The following is a 17268-nucleotide window of genomic DNA, read 5'->3' on the forward strand; positions in this document are numbered from 1 at the left end:
AATTTCGGAACTATTTTTGGTTCATGTGGGGATACCCAAAAAAAATCCAATTATGTTCCTCCTTACTGGATCGTTCCAAAAATAAAAGATTTTGGAAGGGAAGGAGATAAAACAAATTCAATTTACAATTGGATCTAGTGAATAAATGGATAGAGCCTATGGTTCCAATCCTAGTAAAACAAAAAGCAACGAGCTTATGTTTTTAATTTGCATTGAATGATTACCTGATCTAATTAGACGTTAAAAATAAAATAGATTACTGCCTGTTACGGGAAAGAGTGAGTTCTCCTGTGGGTGGACCATTGATTCTTTTTCGTTTGACCTCAAAAAAATGTAATAAAGCATAATAAGAAAGAATAGGAATTAAAACAACTAATATCATTGTCAGAAACCGTCTTGAATTTACTCATTAGGTAAATGTGATAAAGGAAACTTTAAATTTACAACTTACACTAATCTCCAAGACATGAATTTCGTTTTTGAGTCAACAGTAGAAAAAAATGAGCACAAAACTATATCGCGGATCAACCAAGAGTCGATGAAAGCAGCACAACTTAATCAGTCAAAAAAATATGCCCAATTGAGCAGGAAGGTTCTCTAAGTCGTCTGAGGTTGTGGCATCAAATCGAAATGGGTTTCCAGCAAAGAAAGCACTTGGGAAAGTGATGATACCTTGAAGTCTGGTCTTATATCATCAGTGTAAGAGTCAGGAGAGTCATACCTCCCTGTTTCGTCAAGCAAGCATGTGAAAGCTCCTGCTCGCTTCCCACAAACCACCTGCAAGAATATACAAGAATCATCGCATCATCAAACATCACATTACTGTCTTCTTTTTTCTTTTTTTCTGAAAACAACAAAGATCTATATGTTCAAAATAGGCAGCTGGAGCATCATCTGCATTGCAAAAAACACTAGAGCAGTTAGTTCTTATCTAATGAAGTCTCAAAATGGCTGCATGGAATTACCATGTAGTTGGCAGCTATTATTTAAATTGGAGCTTATAAGTTCCTGACATTTCTGGTATCCCGGATATAATGTTGAAAGAGAACAAGCAAAGCGGGATACCCATAGTATATATTACAAAAGCAATCATGATCGCACCTTATTGCCTCTTCTTGATTTTTGGTAATGATACTAGATAGATATTAAAGGATACTTTCTAACTTCTATCATATATAATTTTTTAGTTTGTAATATCCAATACACAACAACAACAATAACAGTAATAAAGTTATAAATTCCAACTACTTATGGTTGGCTACATGGTTCTCTTATCGCCATTGAGATCTATAAAAAGTCATATGTCTCGGAGTACTTAAATATTTATTTATAATTTCTATTAGTATCTTTTTAAGTCTTCTCTATCTCTCCTCTTGTACCACTAATATTAATTATTTCACCTCTTTTAATGATTGCATTCGAATGTCTCCTAAGCACATCATCATACCATCTTAAATTATTTTCTATCATTTTATCTTCTAATAACTCCAAACATTCATCTCAACATTCACACTTCGACAACATAAACTTTTTATATATGTTGTCTCTTTACTGTCCAACACTCGAATCCATAAAGCATTACTAGTCTCATAACTGTCTTATAAAAATTTTCTTTTAATTTCAAAAATAACTGAAGATCACACAAGATGCCTTTGGAAAAAGTAACATAAGAAGCACATTCTGATGCTATCATAATATGGTGGGCAATACGCTTAACATCCTTTGAAGCAAGGTCTATAGTTTCGAATGATATCGCCCGTACCGGGCGATACGAACCGGTCCGACAATAAACCAGTACGCGGACCGCTCGTTACCGGACGATATATATATATATATATATATATATATATATATATATATATATATATATATATATATATATATATATATATATATATATATATATATATATATATAGGCGACATCGCCTCGACGACGTCACCCTGCTTGGGGAGAAGAGAGGCGTCGCACATTTTTTTTAAAATTTATATATATAATATATATAAATAAATAGATATATAAATAAAATATTATATATATATATATATTAATATATATATACCAAACGGTATACAGTACTATACCGTACCAAGAGAAGGTCGAAATTCCGGTACGGTACGATATTTCAATCCTTGTTTTGAAGAAAATAAAGAACAAAAATTGCAATCGTCCAATTCAACAAGAAAATAAAGGGATCAATAAGTTATGTCGTCGACCATTAGTTTCCCAGGAAATTTAGCCACCGCACAACGCAATAGGATTAGAATTGCTAATGATTCCACATGTAAATTGTATATGCAAGAACAAAATGAGAAATCAATAATTCCGAAAAACAATACTAATAAATGGATTTGCATGATCAAGGACTTGCTGATAGCTACAAATTTAATTATTGGATCAAATTCACTTACATCATCCCGGAGGCTGTCACCAATCATCATGACTTCACTTGGAGGAACATCCCATATTGAACATACATGCAACAAAGGAGCTGGATCTGGCTTATAAGGACGAAATTCCCTACTTAGTGCAGGGACAAATTCCATCTACCACCACAGCAAAATTATATTAAAAATTAATCACAGCAAGTAAAAACATTTTGTTTTTCCCCGTACTGCAACAGATGCAAGAGGGTTGAAACCAAATTTTTATGTATATCCACAAACAGTTATCATAATCATAATTTGTCCATCGAATTCTATTAAACCTTCAATTTTTTTTGCTTTCAGCAACAAATCCAAAATTTTAAACCTTAAAAACCTTTGTGCTGTCAGCTAAATATCCAATTCTGTCATTTGCCAATTTGTTTACAAAGTCCATACTCCATAGAATGATGTTAAATTAAGTCATATTAACAATGATAAAATGGAAATCTATCCAATCAACAGAAGAGACCTGATACGAAACCAAACTGTTAGACTAACCATATTTGATAAACAATTTCAACACTACATTTAAAAATTTTCCTAGCTAACATAACACTATTATGAGACTACTTAGTTGCTTGCAATTGAAAATGGCCTACAAAATTAGAACTTAATGTGATTGAGAATTAAAAATTTACAAATACAATTCACATGTAGCTGCCTGCATTTGCAACTAATTTTTGTTCAGTCGCTTTGCAAGTCATTCATCCAAAGCATCTTGATGTAGTGTTGGAAGATGATGGAATAAGGGAGAGTTGTGATGGTCAAGATGGATGGTCAAAGGGAATACCGTGGTTAATAAGGGTGATGGGAGGTGCAATGGAAGGGGATAATTGAGATGTGCTAGGAGGAGCAACAAGACGAGTGGTGGTGGTCGGTAGTGCCCATGTGGCCAAGAATAGGGTGAGATGAGTGGCAATGGTCCAGAAGGGTGGCAGACAGGTTCCTATCATTGAGGTGACAGAAAGAGTAGCAACAATATTGGAAGTGGCCATTGGCCATTATGGTAAAGAGTGATTGTTGAGGAGCAATGTCGATCAAAAAGCATAGTATGATGGTGGATCTTCACCTGCAACTATTTATGAATTCACATGCAAGCAATTTAGTTGCATGTAAAAATTCCAGACAAGAGAGTTTGGTTTAGATATGGAACGGTAGTCTGCAACTGCAAGTGCAAACAACCATACAAAGGCATCTGATGATACATCTGCATTAATACCATTTACAAATATTATCGACCAAGTAGCCTCTATCCTCCTAACTGGGGCTGCCAATAGGTTGGATTTAGGCCTGTATAGAGTAAGACTGAGCTTGAAACCTTGACCCTTGTATTTTGAGAATGGCCCAAATCCAGCCGTAACCCAATATATCCTAATCCTATACCAGATCTGGCCCAAACCTCAAATCTGGAAAGTCTAAAAATATAGAAGATTAAAGTCCTCTCCCTACATTGTAACTCCTAAGCAGATGGCAGTAAAGATAGCCAGACGACTCAAAGGTATTCCAAGTATTAAAGTTTGTGTTTAAACATCTTTATGGTTGTGCAAATGGCACAATTTTTGCATCAGTAGTGACATTGTTGCACTTGACTGCCAGAGTCAATACGAAATCAAAATCTTTGCCAGTGGTGTCTGCGGAGGCCACCACCATGGCATATCTAAAGAAGAAAGCAAACACAAAGCAATGAGAAATGGAAAAAGAAGGGAGTAAAGGATCAATACAAATCTGAAGGCAGTGAGAGGGTAATTTTGAAGCAGCGGATGAAGTGCCTATGGACATAGGGTAGTCAAAGTTGAAGAGGTGGCAATGATGGGTATTGATCAACAAATTCAATAGCTCTACTGGCAAGCAGTAATTGAAGGAAATGATAGTGGAAGATCTTGCACAAACAAAGCAAAGAAACACAATGTGCTAGTAGCGAAGACATTAATCTAGACAACCAACCATATATATGATTGGTAACTTTGATTATTGTAAGAGAACAGTAAACAAGCCCATCGCAGATTCAAACTTAATCAATATTTTGTTGATCTTTTAGAATTAAGGCTTAGTGAGGACCAAAACACCATACCCTTTATTCTGAACTCAAATTTATTAATGGTCCGGACATAGAACTCAGCCATTCGGAAGCCTCAGTTTTAACCAATTAACAATTTCAGATATTTACAATCTCCATTTCATGCTTAATCGAAACTTTCGACATACATGATTAATTTCTTCTCTAAAGAAGATAAGAACACAAGAGAAACAAACTGGTAACTTACCCCAAACCGTTGATGAAATATATCAACTGCCATGTTGACATTGCGAGTTATCAAACCTCTCCTGCAACAGTCGAAAGTCATAAGCAAGCTAGCTAAACATGCAGATCAACGTACATGGACAATGCAGCAAAAGTTGTAGAAAAAGAAAATAGATACTCTGGTAAAACACATGTATCCTGCCTCTTCACATTCTATTAATCCCTTGGTGTATCGATATTATTATTTCCTCTAAATTCCTTAATGTAGCAACAGCATCAGGGGAGTGTTCAAAATGCAGGAAGCATAGTAGTAACTGGTTTAATGTTTCTGAGCTGAGAATCATGGATACAGGGATCACTCCATAATCAGGAGGAATAGAAGCATGTAATAATAGCAAGCTTAGATGCTGTGAATATCAAAAGAACAATTCAGAACATGACTTGGAATCTACAGCTATTTATACATGAAAACCTAAGACAGTTAACAAACTTAGAAATAGATGCTGATTCCATGAAGAAGTACACTTAATTTTTCAGGCAAAGAGTGTGTGAAATTCAAAAAAAAAAAAACAGACTTATGAAATTAGAGAGAGAGAGAGAAATCTTTACCTTATTTGCCTAGAGTCCAGGTACCTGCAAAGTTCCGAAGCACCTGAAATAAGTTTCTTTTATCAGAAAAAAGCAGACGGACAAGAACATTTAAGTCTTGAATAGTACTAACTACTAAGTACTAAGTTACTAATGACTGAAGAATAGGCACAACCATAAGACATTTTTTGCATGATTACATGGTTATTAATTAGGCTGGAACTCGTGGATAATATTATTGCTATATGTTAGTTGTTTAAATTAATGGTCTCAATATAAGAAATTTTCAGCCATCATATGTTTTAAATATTATAGCAAACATGGGCGGCAACCAATTTGATTCCTGCACCAAACTTTGGGATACTTCTCAATCTTGAGAGCCGATTAGGTCATACCATTCACTATCATCTCAATGATGGTGTTAATTTATGAAATATCAACTAACAACTTGGTTGTCCTCAAGATCATTAGTCTGTTATCTCAAAGTTTTAGTTACTGCAAGATAGTGATGATCAATCACAGATCTGTATGCATTGCTATCAGCTTAGTCAGCTAGGAATACCAAATTAACTCAAACTGTAAGCAAATTAGTCATAAACTGTTCGAATTATCTGCAATGAATTGTAAAGGAAACTGTCACAACGTGTCCAGAGCATCGAAGCTATCATGCTTATTCTTCCTACTCTACACATCTACATAATGCTAAACGAGTTCCAACAAGAAATTGCGGAGATTTCATCGAGATCTCTAAGATCATTAAGCAAAAATCCACAAGAAACCTTAACATCAGTATCACAATTGAGCGATCGTCCATCACTAACCAATCAAACAGGCAATATGAGGATGAGGAGGAACTAAGGAAGGAGAGAGAAAAATGACGAACCGGGCATGATCTGGAGGCGATCGAGACCCTGACGCTCAAAGTGGGCGATGATCTCGTACGCACGCTGCTGCTCCTGAGGTGCCCACGACTCGATATGATGGAGGATGTCGACGCCACCGGCGGAGGCTCTGGCGGCGCGGTGGGCTGCGTATCCCTCCTCCCCTAGCACGGCCCGGTACATGGCGCCGAAGTCGATCACAGGCACCGTCAGCGTCCCGTCCATGTCGAACACCAGGCCCCGCAGCCGCCCCCTCTTGGCTCTAACTCCCGCGCCACCGCAGCCATCTTCGGCGGGGATCGAGGCGGACAACGACGACATGCAGGCGAGTTGGAGACGGCGAGGAGGAGAGAAGGGGGAGGAGACGGCGGCCGGGAACAAGAACAAATGTCGGCCGATGCGAAACGGTGGGAACGGAGTTTTTGTGCGCGCGTGCGTATGATGTTGATGTGTGCGGTCAGGAGCGCATAGAACATCCGAGATGGGTCCCCAGATTGCGTTTCCGCAGCAACAATAGGATACAGTGTAACCATTGGCAGAGTAAACTCACCTGATGCAGCCGCTGTGGGACCCACATGTATCAACCAATAAATGATTTATGCAGGTCATATTATACTTCATCGCAGACAGCAGATTCGATAACATGAATCGGAGTTGTTTATCTGACAGTGGGCCATTTCAATGATACATCTACGATATGTTATTATAGGAACCACAAAACCTACTCGCTGTCCAATGGGCCAAAAAATAAGAATTTATTAACTTTGATGTATTTGTCGGTTTTAATAAGATCTAAATTTATTGATAAAATATTATTTAAGTGTCTTATCATGTCTAAAATTAAAACGGTTTTGATGTCATGTGTCGTAACCTAATCCAATAGACCAACTTAAGTCTCCTCTTATATTTTTTTAATTAAGTTCAAAAAATATTTTATTGATTATTAGTACACTACACCTAGGAAAATATGGGTAATTATTTAATTATATATTATGATAAATATCGATGATAATAAGATCAATCCGTTCCAATCAACATGTCAAGAATATCCCAAGAGAGTCTTGAACATTCGAATTGAATATTTTAATAAAATATATTATTATTTTATATTAGATTGATGTATATGTGGCTTAATTATTGACTAGGGTCCTAATCTCCTCATGCTGATTGGGCATCATATATGGAGCTTTGAGACTAATATTTATCCTATCATTATTCAATAAAGTTCTAATCTTAATAAATTTTTTTTCTATTTTTATGGAATGTTATGACTATACAAAAATGAGTCACTAATAAAAAAAATATTAATATTAATATTAATATTAAAAAGTTTATTAAGAGGTAGTATGTCGATCGATATTATAACTCAGCCTATTGAGTATTAATTGACCGATGATGGTGTTGTACGTAAAGAGATGTCGATCATCATAAATTTTGCTAGCAACATCTTTAAATAGAACTTTAAGTGAAAGATCATATATAGGGCTAATAGTATGGAGGGAAGAGAGGCAACATCTTTAAATAAGACTCAAAGTCAAAAATCATATATAGAGCTAATAGTATCGAGGGAAGAGATGGAGTCATAGTAAACCTTGTTAGAGATAAAGACAATAATGGGACGAAGAGAACAATATAAGGCAGTTAGTAGTTAGCCTTAACTTTTTGAATAAATAGTAGTAGATTATGTCGTTGGAGTTATCTATGTCGATCATAACTCTCTTTAACAAGGGCATTAATCATTTTGATATAAATGTTGAGGTTATCATCATTGTTCGAATTGAGTTGCTTCATCTTCTCTTACTTGAATGCTATTTCTAAATTGCCTAATAATTAGTGTTTTTCAATAATGGCTTGGGTTTAAGCTTTGTGAGCTAACAAGCTACCTCTTTTTGGATTCTATTCCATTAATAATGATATTGATCTTCGTTTCCATCGATCCTCTATGTTGTGGAGATGGAGATGACTCTCGATGCCTATGCATGCAATGCTAAGATACCCTCGATGAACGAGTTCTTTTATTTATTCATTGAGGTCGAGACAATTCTTCGTATCATGGTCGTGGTCTTAATGAAACTTGTAATATTTAGACCTTTCTTGCCTCCTTAACGGGGATCTCATCGGGTAAAGGTCTTGTGATAACCCTATTCCCCTTAATCTAAAGAAAGACTTCAATCCTTGACATGTTGAGGGAGGATCAAGTCTACATGGTCGAGATGAGCTTGCTCTATCGAGGCATTCTAGGGTTCACTTCCTTTAAATTAAATACCAAAATGAACATGAGGGCTCGAAGATAAGAGCTTGTATGAGGACTGAGGGGTGCGCATTAAGGATTCCTTGAATCTCATTTATAAATATGATGACAAAGTCAATTAGCATCTTGCCCATAGTTTATTGGATTATCAAAGCGTAGTGTCTAAATAATTGGTGTGCATGTTCATAATAAAATACTACTTGAGCTCCTTAGCTAGGTAAACGAAGGAGTTCATCCATTGTGATATGAGAAGAGAGAGAATTGGATCATTGAATAATTGTTAATACTATTAAGGGGTCTATGTTGAGGTGGAGGTGTCAGGATTGGAAATGTGGGTTGTTGTTCATCAGATGGGTTTTTCTTATAGCATCAAAATATTATAAAATTTTTTAATGATGAATAAATTAATCTGACTTGGTTTGAATCCTGTAGATAAGAAGCCTTCAAAAACATATGAGTGAGTGTCTAATGCTCAAACTTACGTAGATCTATACAAAAGACTAAAATCGGATGGAGTCGTGACATGGTTCACTCTCAAGCAAATAATAAAATGGGTATAAATCAATAATAAAACATGATAGATATTGATAGCGCATATTTTGGTCTCGGATGAATCACCATCGATGTCACACGCCACCATCCACGAATCCGACGCCATACACCATCAGAACCTTGGGGTGCATGCCACGTCGAGTCCTGTACCGATATACTGTGCGACATGACTACCCCGAGAGCTCGGGGTGGTATCGTCTGACGCCACTCAAGCACCCCCAAAGATGCCAACTCGTCAGAGAAGTCATTCCACCCCTACGAAAGTCAGTGGCCACGTCGAACCAAGGCGAAACCAATCCTCGTACAATAGTATAAAAACCCATGTTTGACACTCAGCCAAGGGGAGAAAAAAGAGGAAAAAATAACACTTGATTGATTTGCTCGTCGGAGGGGCTAAAGTCGGGAAGTATCCGACGAAGGCCATTTTTGCAGGGAGACGGTCACCCCCGAGCAACGAGCATCTCCACCCGGGAATCGTCATCCGGTGCGCAAAAGGAAGGCAGTCTGTTGGCCTAGATCTTGACCAACGCCAACTAGCACCCCTTCCCGAGAGCACAACCACGTCACAAAGACAAGCTGTCAACCACCCCGGGGGCGGAAGGACACGACCCATAACAAACGACTCTTGGGTTGACAGACCATGGAGCGCTGACTCACATCCACTCACGAGGGCCCAACTGACCCCGCTGGCCCGAGATGTTCAAGAGGTGCAACCACCTCATCATCCTATTCACTCCTTCCTGATATCGGCCGTAGACCTAACCGTGTTGACTCACCAACCACGATACTTTTGTTCATTAACAGATAGTTGCTCACCTTAATTATTACGGCGTAGTGCCGTCTAATCAAAATTTTTGTTTACTATTTAGATAAAATATTTTAATTATATTTTATATTAGATTGATATACATATGACTTAATTATTACGGGGATCTTCATCCCCTCATGCCGATCGAGCCACGTAGTGAATCCCTAATCAAGACTAACATTTCCCTATCATCATTTAATAAAATTCTGACCCTAACAAGTTTTCGTTGTTTTTGTTTTAATGTTATGACACTGATCGTCACTGTTCGGAAATTAAGCTATTAATATTAAAAATCATATTTGAAATATAATCAAGTGAAATCTTCTATTCTTATGCCTTCCAAATCACTAAGTTTAGCTTCCATCAAATCCTACAAACAGAAGAAGGAGATCTTCAATTAATCGTATGCTGTCGGATACCGTGAATGCGATGTCTTGTTTAGTTCATATATTCATATAATGGACTATAAAAGAACCTCACTTACTACCAAATGCAAACGAGCTTTTATATATATTTCTTTTGATGAGTGTTAATATGTTCTATATATTTTAGTTATCCGAAGTATCAAGATTATGTAAGAGCATGCCCAACAAAAATACCATTCCGATACTAATGAATAGAAAATATTTATTGTGCAAAGTAGCGAGCTTTGATAATTATAAAAAATAAGTGATAGTTAATTCGTGAAAAATGATTATATTAAATCATTGAATATTATTATTTAGATATAAAGATTAGGTCGAACTGTCGAGCGTTACAGTTAATTGATCACGTAAGATGCTTAGTTGATATATCAAACTGATGAGACATCCAAATAAGTGTTGATCTAATAGTAACGCAATGTTTAGATGTCCACACATCATAATTTTTGGAGATAACTAGCAAAATTTGGACAGCACAATTTAGTTACATTTATAGAGAATTATTATAGATAAGTGCAGGGCAGCAAATTTTGCACATATTCATGTCATTCTATTTAGTAACTATTGAATGCCTTCCTTTTAAATCAGAAAATTATTATTATTATTTATATATATTTTTTCTTTAGAGGAATTGCTCGCTGTACTCCAAACAATACAAAGTATTCGTGGACCCATTCAGCCGACTCATCCTTCGTGACCTGCGCTAAGATGCTCCGCGGATAACCCCTATTGTTCTATCTCATGCGCCACTTTTCCACGGACGATTCGTTTTGATCCATCCACGTAGGACGAACATCATAGAGAATCCTGTCCCCAAGTCAAATCTTAGTCTGCTCCACCAAACCCTAAACCCTACTGAGGACGGTTCTGAGGGGTTCTGGAAACCACGAAGGCTTGTTTCGCTTCCCCGGCCCGCCACCCTGCCTCGTCTCCCTTTTATCTAACCCAGGGGCTCATTTTCTCATCTGAATCCCCAAGCGCCCACCCAAAACGCTAGTCCGTTCTCTCCTCGATTCTACCATGTATCGGGCCATTTCCTCCCTCGCCTCCAAAGCCCGGTAAGCTTTTGCTCTCTCTCTAATATCTAGGTGAAACTTACCACTTTCGATTTCTTTTTCTGGTTGCGAGACCATTGTTACTTATTGTCTTTTTTTTCTCTTGATCTTCTGGTTTAATAGGGTCGCCAGAGGCAGCGGCGGACAGGTGGGAGGCTGGATCTTTTAGTAGTTATAATTTGTTTTGTATTAAAATCTTAGTTTCTTCGAAGATTTGATTGTTTATTTCAAGTAAAGTATTGGTTTCGAACTTCGATCATAAGGATAGATTGTAGTAACATTAACTGGAGTTGGAATATCTATGTTTGTGGTTGTAGATCGGAAGTAGACTTGGCTGGAGTCGAAACTATGCTGCAAAGGACATCAGATTTGGAGTGGAGGCTCGTGCTTTGATGCTTAAGGGTGTGGAAGATCTCGCTGATGCGGTGAAAGTGACCATGGGCCCGAAGGTATTAGACACTTATTTGTTATACTGATAAAAAGTATCGTTGGGTTCAACTAGTGATATGTGGTGATCTCGCTTACTGTCTTATGTGTTGTTTTATGTTGTGGATAATTTAAATAAAGTGAAAAAACAATTGTTTGTGAAACACAATGACTAGTTATTTTGAAGTCTTATTTCGTATATAGTTGTTAAAACATCGGTTGAACTAGATTCATTGTGGTCTTGTTTTTTGGCTTGAAGGGGCGCAATGTTGTTATTGAACAAAGCTTTGGTGCCCCCAAAGTTACAAAAGATGGTGTCACTGTTGCAAAGAGCATCGAGTTCAAGGACAGAATAAAGAATATGGGGGCCAGCCTTGTGAAGCAGGTCGCCAATGCAACCAATGATGTTGCTGGTGATGGTAAGTATTTTGATGTACCATTGAATAGGTAGTCTTGTTTTTATGCTTTGGTAACATGGAGTCTGGTTATATTGTTTGATATTTGTTCATGATAACATGGATGAGCAACATATAGATCCATCACTTGACCTTTGTCGTCACTCCTGGAGCATATCAGATACATTCTTTGTTAGATTATTTTCAATTGGCTTCATGCGAATGCTCACATGGTCAAATTCACATCTTACCCGACCGCTAATGTGTTGGATTTTGTCAATTTTCTCTGGGATTTATCTCCTGAGATTCTATCATCATGAGAACCTTGTAGTAACTTGCTTAATAATGCACTATCTTATTTTTCATAAGAATAAGGCTTATATGGTTTACAATATGGCTTGATCTGCTATTGTTTTGATCCAATCATTCTCTTAACTGAGTTGTTTGGTTCTGTTTGACAAGGATTCAATGAAAACTCACCTAATCTATATGCAGGGACAACTTGTGCTACCATCCTTACAAGAGCAATATTTTCTGAAGGGTGTAAGTCGGTGGCAGCTGGAATGAATGCAATGGATTTGAGACGTGGCATTACAATGGCTGTTGATGCTGTGGTGACTAACTTGAAGAGCAGAGCAAGAATGATTAGTACCTCAGAGGAGATAGCCCAGGTAATTGGTTTTATGTGGTGTTAGTGGTTCTGCAAGGGATAACTTCTGGATGCCTGTGCCTTTACATCTTGGCAAGTTCTGCATTTTGTTTATGTCTCATAATAACATTAATTCTTGAGATATTTTTGTTAAATGCAAGTTTTCTCTTTGAAAGGTTGGTACAATATCAGCTAATGGAGAAAGAGAAATTGGTGAACTAATTGCAAAAGCAATGGAGAAAGTTGGCAAAGAGGGAGTCATAACAGTTGCTGTAAGTAATGTGTTTTTGGCAAAGAATGTTGATGGAGTGATTAGTGAATATGGATTGTGTACATATTATGCACAATTAAGACTTTAGTTCATTTTAGATTTTGATTGATGGATGATCTTTTAGTTTCCTTTTATTTTGGCTGAATGGAGATGAGACACTATTTGATAAAACCTTTCCAAGATTGCCTTCGTGAGGCACATTTGCTTAGTTTTAAGGTTGCATTTTTTTCACCATTTCCTGCTTACAGACTTTGGTAGTTTGATGCACAATTTGCTGCATATGTGTGGTTTAAAAATATTTTCATAAACTTAGATCTGTAGATTATCATATTTGACTTGTTACTGGTACAGATGCGGTGAAAAATTTGAGCCTTCCATTTCCACTGTCGTGGCTAATTAATCGATTAATATGATGAGAAATTGATGTATTTATCTCCATTAATCACACACCACATAAACCATGTGTTATATGTTCAGATTCCTGATGCGTTGGTAGCTCTCAAAACAGATTTTAAAATGGATCTTAATGCACCAGGAGGTCTCCTACACAATAGATGGCTTCATTTTTGGAGTGTTATGAATGTAATTGATCATCCAATTAACCTCGCTGGAATGCATGTTGTTTTAGAATTATATACTGATGTGATAGAAATTTAAGAAATATGCATAGCATGTTGTAATTGGTTTTTTTGTGACATTTTCTCCCTACAATCGCTGATTTTGTTTTCTGTGTTTAATGGTTGCTTTTTTTTATTTTTGATCCCTTTCTTATTTAATCTGCAAACGTCATCTGTAATCTACATCATCATAGTTGAATATAATATTATTTATGGATCTATTTTAGGATGGGAAAACCCTATACAATGAACTCGAAGTCGTTGAAGGAATGAAACTCGACAGAGGCTACATATCACCCTATTTTATTACTGATCAAAAGAATCAAAGATGTGTAAGAGGACTATCCTGATAAATTAGTTTCCATCTGCATGGTATTTGTTTGTGTTCCTATTATCAGGTCACTCCAATTTTCCTTTTACCAGGAACTTGAAGATCCTCTTATTTTAATACACGAGAAGAAAATTTCAAGCATCAATGCAGTTGTCAAGGTGTTAGAATTGGCTTTGAAGGTATGACATCTCTGTTATGCGACCAAATTGTCCTGGTAGTTCATATGATGTTTTCTTACACAGTTTTCTTTAATGTGCGCAGAGACAGAGGCCTTTGCTAATTGTGGCAGAAGACGTAGAAAGTGATGCACTGGCGACCCTAATTCTTAATAAGCTTCGTGCCGGGATTAAGGTCATTTTTTGAGTAATTTTATGTGTATATTTATTGTTAATTTTGGATTTATGAATTTTGGTTATTGTTAAATACTCTGACCAAGGAATGGTGATCTCACAGGTTTGTGCTGTGAAGGCCCCTGGTTTTGGGGAGAACAGGAAGGCTAGTTTGCAAGATCTTGCTACTCTCACCGGCGGATCTGTGAGGATCTTTTCTCATTCATGATTGTTGTGTTATGATGGTCAGTAAATGATATTGCCATAATAACTGTTTCATTGTTTACTTAGGTTATAACAGAAGAACTTGGTATGAACCTTGAGAAAGTTGAGTTTGACATGCTTGGCACGTGCAAAAAGGTCAGATTGTGTTCTTATACCCTCTATTGCCCTTTGTTACTAGTGTCTGTCAATACTTGCTCTTGTTTCTTTATACCTGTTTCCTAGTAGAAAGCATTCAAGTTCCTAATTAATTGAGATGTCTAAGGGGTCTCATATTCTTGTAGCTTCCAATCTGTGTTGGTTGCTTTACAATTTTATCTTGATATTCTGGTCCTTTTCTTTAGTTAAAAATCTCCGTTTACATAATTTGCACTAATTTTGTCACTGCAATCATTATCAATTGATTTGATTTAAGTTGATCATATTAGAGAAACTATTATTTTCTTAGTTTTGCACCAACATTGAACATGTAAATGGTAATATTTTAGGTGTCAATCTCAAAAGATGACACTGTAGTTCTTGATGGAGCCGGTGACAAAAAGGCTCTCGAAGAGAGATGTGAGCAGGTTGGTGCCCTTCTGTTCTATTTAATTTTTAAAAAACAAGACAATTAGAATTTAACATGATAACATGCTGATACTGGCGAAATGTTGTCATTTGTCTCTGTGACAGATACGATCTGCAATTGAAGTAAGCACGTCAGACTATGACAAAGAGAAGCTGCAAGAGAGGTTGGCGAAACTTTCTGGTGGAGTTGCTGTGCTCAAGGTATGTACATTTCTTCATGCTTAGATCATAGTTTAGTTTCCTTGCATTGTCCTGTTTGTCATGTACTTTGCTTTACATAAGCAGATGAAACAAAAATAATCAGAACATATTGGGTCTAAACATTTGTGTCGTTTACACTATCACGCCATTCTCAGCGTCTTAATATAGTCAAATCAATTATTGGCTTAAACATTTTTATTCTATGAACTATCATATTTTATTATGGTGATATATATTTTAGTGTCAGTGACTTGCTGTGTGTACAACTATCACTAGTAGTTCCTAGTTGGCTGTTTCATGAACTTTATTGGCTGTTGGATTTTTTGAATTATACAGATTGGAGGAGCAAGTGAAATAGAAGTTGGTGAGAAGAAAGACAGAGTCACAGATGCGTTAAATGCAACTAAGGCTGCGGTTGAAGAGGGAATTGTACCAGGTTACTTCTAGTCCATGTTTATGACGGACTGTTCTCCATTCGGGGTTCAATCAATAAACTGTTCTATTCAGGTGGTGGTGTTGCACTTCTTTATGCATCTAGAGAGCTGGATAAGTTGCAGACTGCCAACTTTGACCAAAAGATTGGTGTCCAAATAATTCAGAATGCTTTGAAGGTCCTAGACTGGTCTTCTAAATCTTCAGTAAAATATACATGATGATGTATCTGTTCTTTTCTCGTTTGTCATTGATCCTGTTCCATTCCCTCGTCCTGAACTTGCAGTCTCCAGCGCATACAATTGCTTCCAATGCTGGAGTAGAGGGGGCTGTGGTTGTTGGCAAGCTGTTGGAACAAGAGAATCCAGACCTTGGTTATGATGCAGCCAAAGGTTTGTTTGTATCACACTTTGGTTTTCCTAATATAAGGTTCTCTTCTCGCATTGCCATCTAAACTTCATCGATGTTTTTACTATATGCAGGGGAGTATGTAGACCTGGTGAAATCCGGTATAATTGACCCATTGAAGGTCATTAGGACTGCATTGGTGGATGCTGCGAGGTAAGTACATGGGCTTTTCATTGGTTCGGTTTTGTTCCTTTTGTTTGTGTCAATTGGAATATCCCTTGTCATCTTAGAGATTAAAAGTAGTTGTTGATGTTGGTAAAAGAAGGATGGATCTATGTTGTAACTAAGCTGTTACTCATTGCAGCGTTTCTTCTTTGATGACCACCACTGAAGCTGTTGTGGTTGAACTTCCAAAGGATGAGAAGGAGACCCCACCGATGGGACCTGGCATGGGAGGAATGGACTACTAATATCTGATGTATAAACTTCAGTTTCTTGAGGCTGGTAATGATGTGGTGATAAACCACAGAGTTAAGTTTTGCTTCTGCTGGCAGTAATTTATTATGATCGATAGATACCCCCATTTACAATGAAGACTGCCATTGGAGAGATGAATTATAGAATAATTGCTTAGTTGATTAAGGCACACTTTCTTTCCAGGTAATTGGTTAGCTTTCTGATTTGAAAGCTGTGGCTGATGGAAAAAGCTAAATGCATATGTTCGTATTGTTGTTGGTAGCCTTGTGAGTTATGTTCGTATTGTTGTTGGTAGATCACTAAGAGGATGCCTTTATACTCCCTCAGTGCAACAGTCTCCATTCGCCATGACTTTATACTACCCGAACCGAGTGGTGGGTAGTGTTCCGTAGCTTTATTCACAAGTAACCGCGTCGGCGCTCGATGAGATGTCAACGTACCATAGTTTCTTGGGCGAGGGGTCACAATAGGACGAGAATCCGGGAGAAGGCCGTCCCTTATCACCGCTATATAAAGAATCCATGAAGCCAAAAGACGAAACATCGGCGGGGGGAGGGGGAGGAGCGGATGGCCATCATCAGGCGTAGCCTCTCGTTCCTGCTGGGGGCGGCTTGCGGCGTCTACGTCGCCCAGAACTACAGCGTCCCCAACCTGAGGAAGCTCGCCGGCACCGCCATGGTCATCGCCAAGCACTACGAGGAGTCGTATCGCAAGCCACCCGCCGCCAAGAGAGACGACGATCCCCAACAAGACAAAGCAACATAAGTCGCATGGAGTA

At 37.5% G+C, this 17268-nt stretch overlaps 2 protein-coding genes across 2 annotated transcripts; one reads left to right on the forward strand and one right to left on the reverse strand.

The window, feature by feature from the left end:
• Positions 1–381: 381 nt before the first annotated feature.
• LOC104000427 (haloacid dehalogenase-like hydrolase domain-containing protein At2g33255) lies at positions 382–6563 on the reverse strand. Its single transcript, XM_009422471.3, has 5 exons — positions 6140–6563; positions 5278–5320; positions 4691–4751; positions 2412–2546; positions 382–777 (listed from the first exon to the last, which is right to left on the reverse strand). Exons 1-5 carry the CDS (start codon positions 6456–6458, stop codon positions 598–600), a joined length of 738 nt encoding a protein of 245 aa, XP_009420746.2. The 5' UTR covers positions 6459–6563; the 3' UTR covers positions 382–597.
• A 4477-nt stretch (positions 6564–11040) lies between these two features.
• On the forward strand, positions 11041–16751 carry LOC135624546 (chaperonin CPN60-2, mitochondrial-like). Its single transcript, XM_065128267.1, has 18 exons — positions 11041–11228; positions 11349–11373; positions 11543–11674; positions 11911–12070; positions 12542–12717; positions 12872–12967; positions 13811–13915; positions 14007–14093; positions 14176–14265; positions 14368–14448; positions 14535–14603; positions 14954–15031; positions 15138–15233; positions 15570–15669; positions 15741–15844; positions 15952–16057; positions 16148–16226; positions 16378–16751. Exons 1-18 carry the CDS (start codon positions 11191–11193, stop codon positions 16481–16483), a joined length of 1728 nt encoding a protein of 575 aa, XP_064984339.1. The 5' UTR covers positions 11041–11190; the 3' UTR covers positions 16484–16751.
• The last annotated feature ends 517 nt before the right edge of the window (positions 16752–17268 follow it).

This window comes from Musa acuminata, chromosome BXJ2-10 (genome assembly GCF_036884655.1).
Source record: "Musa acuminata AAA Group cultivar baxijiao chromosome BXJ2-10, Cavendish_Baxijiao_AAA, whole genome shotgun sequence".
NCBI classification, from domain to species: domain Eukaryota; kingdom Viridiplantae; phylum Streptophyta; class Magnoliopsida; order Zingiberales; family Musaceae; genus Musa; species Musa acuminata.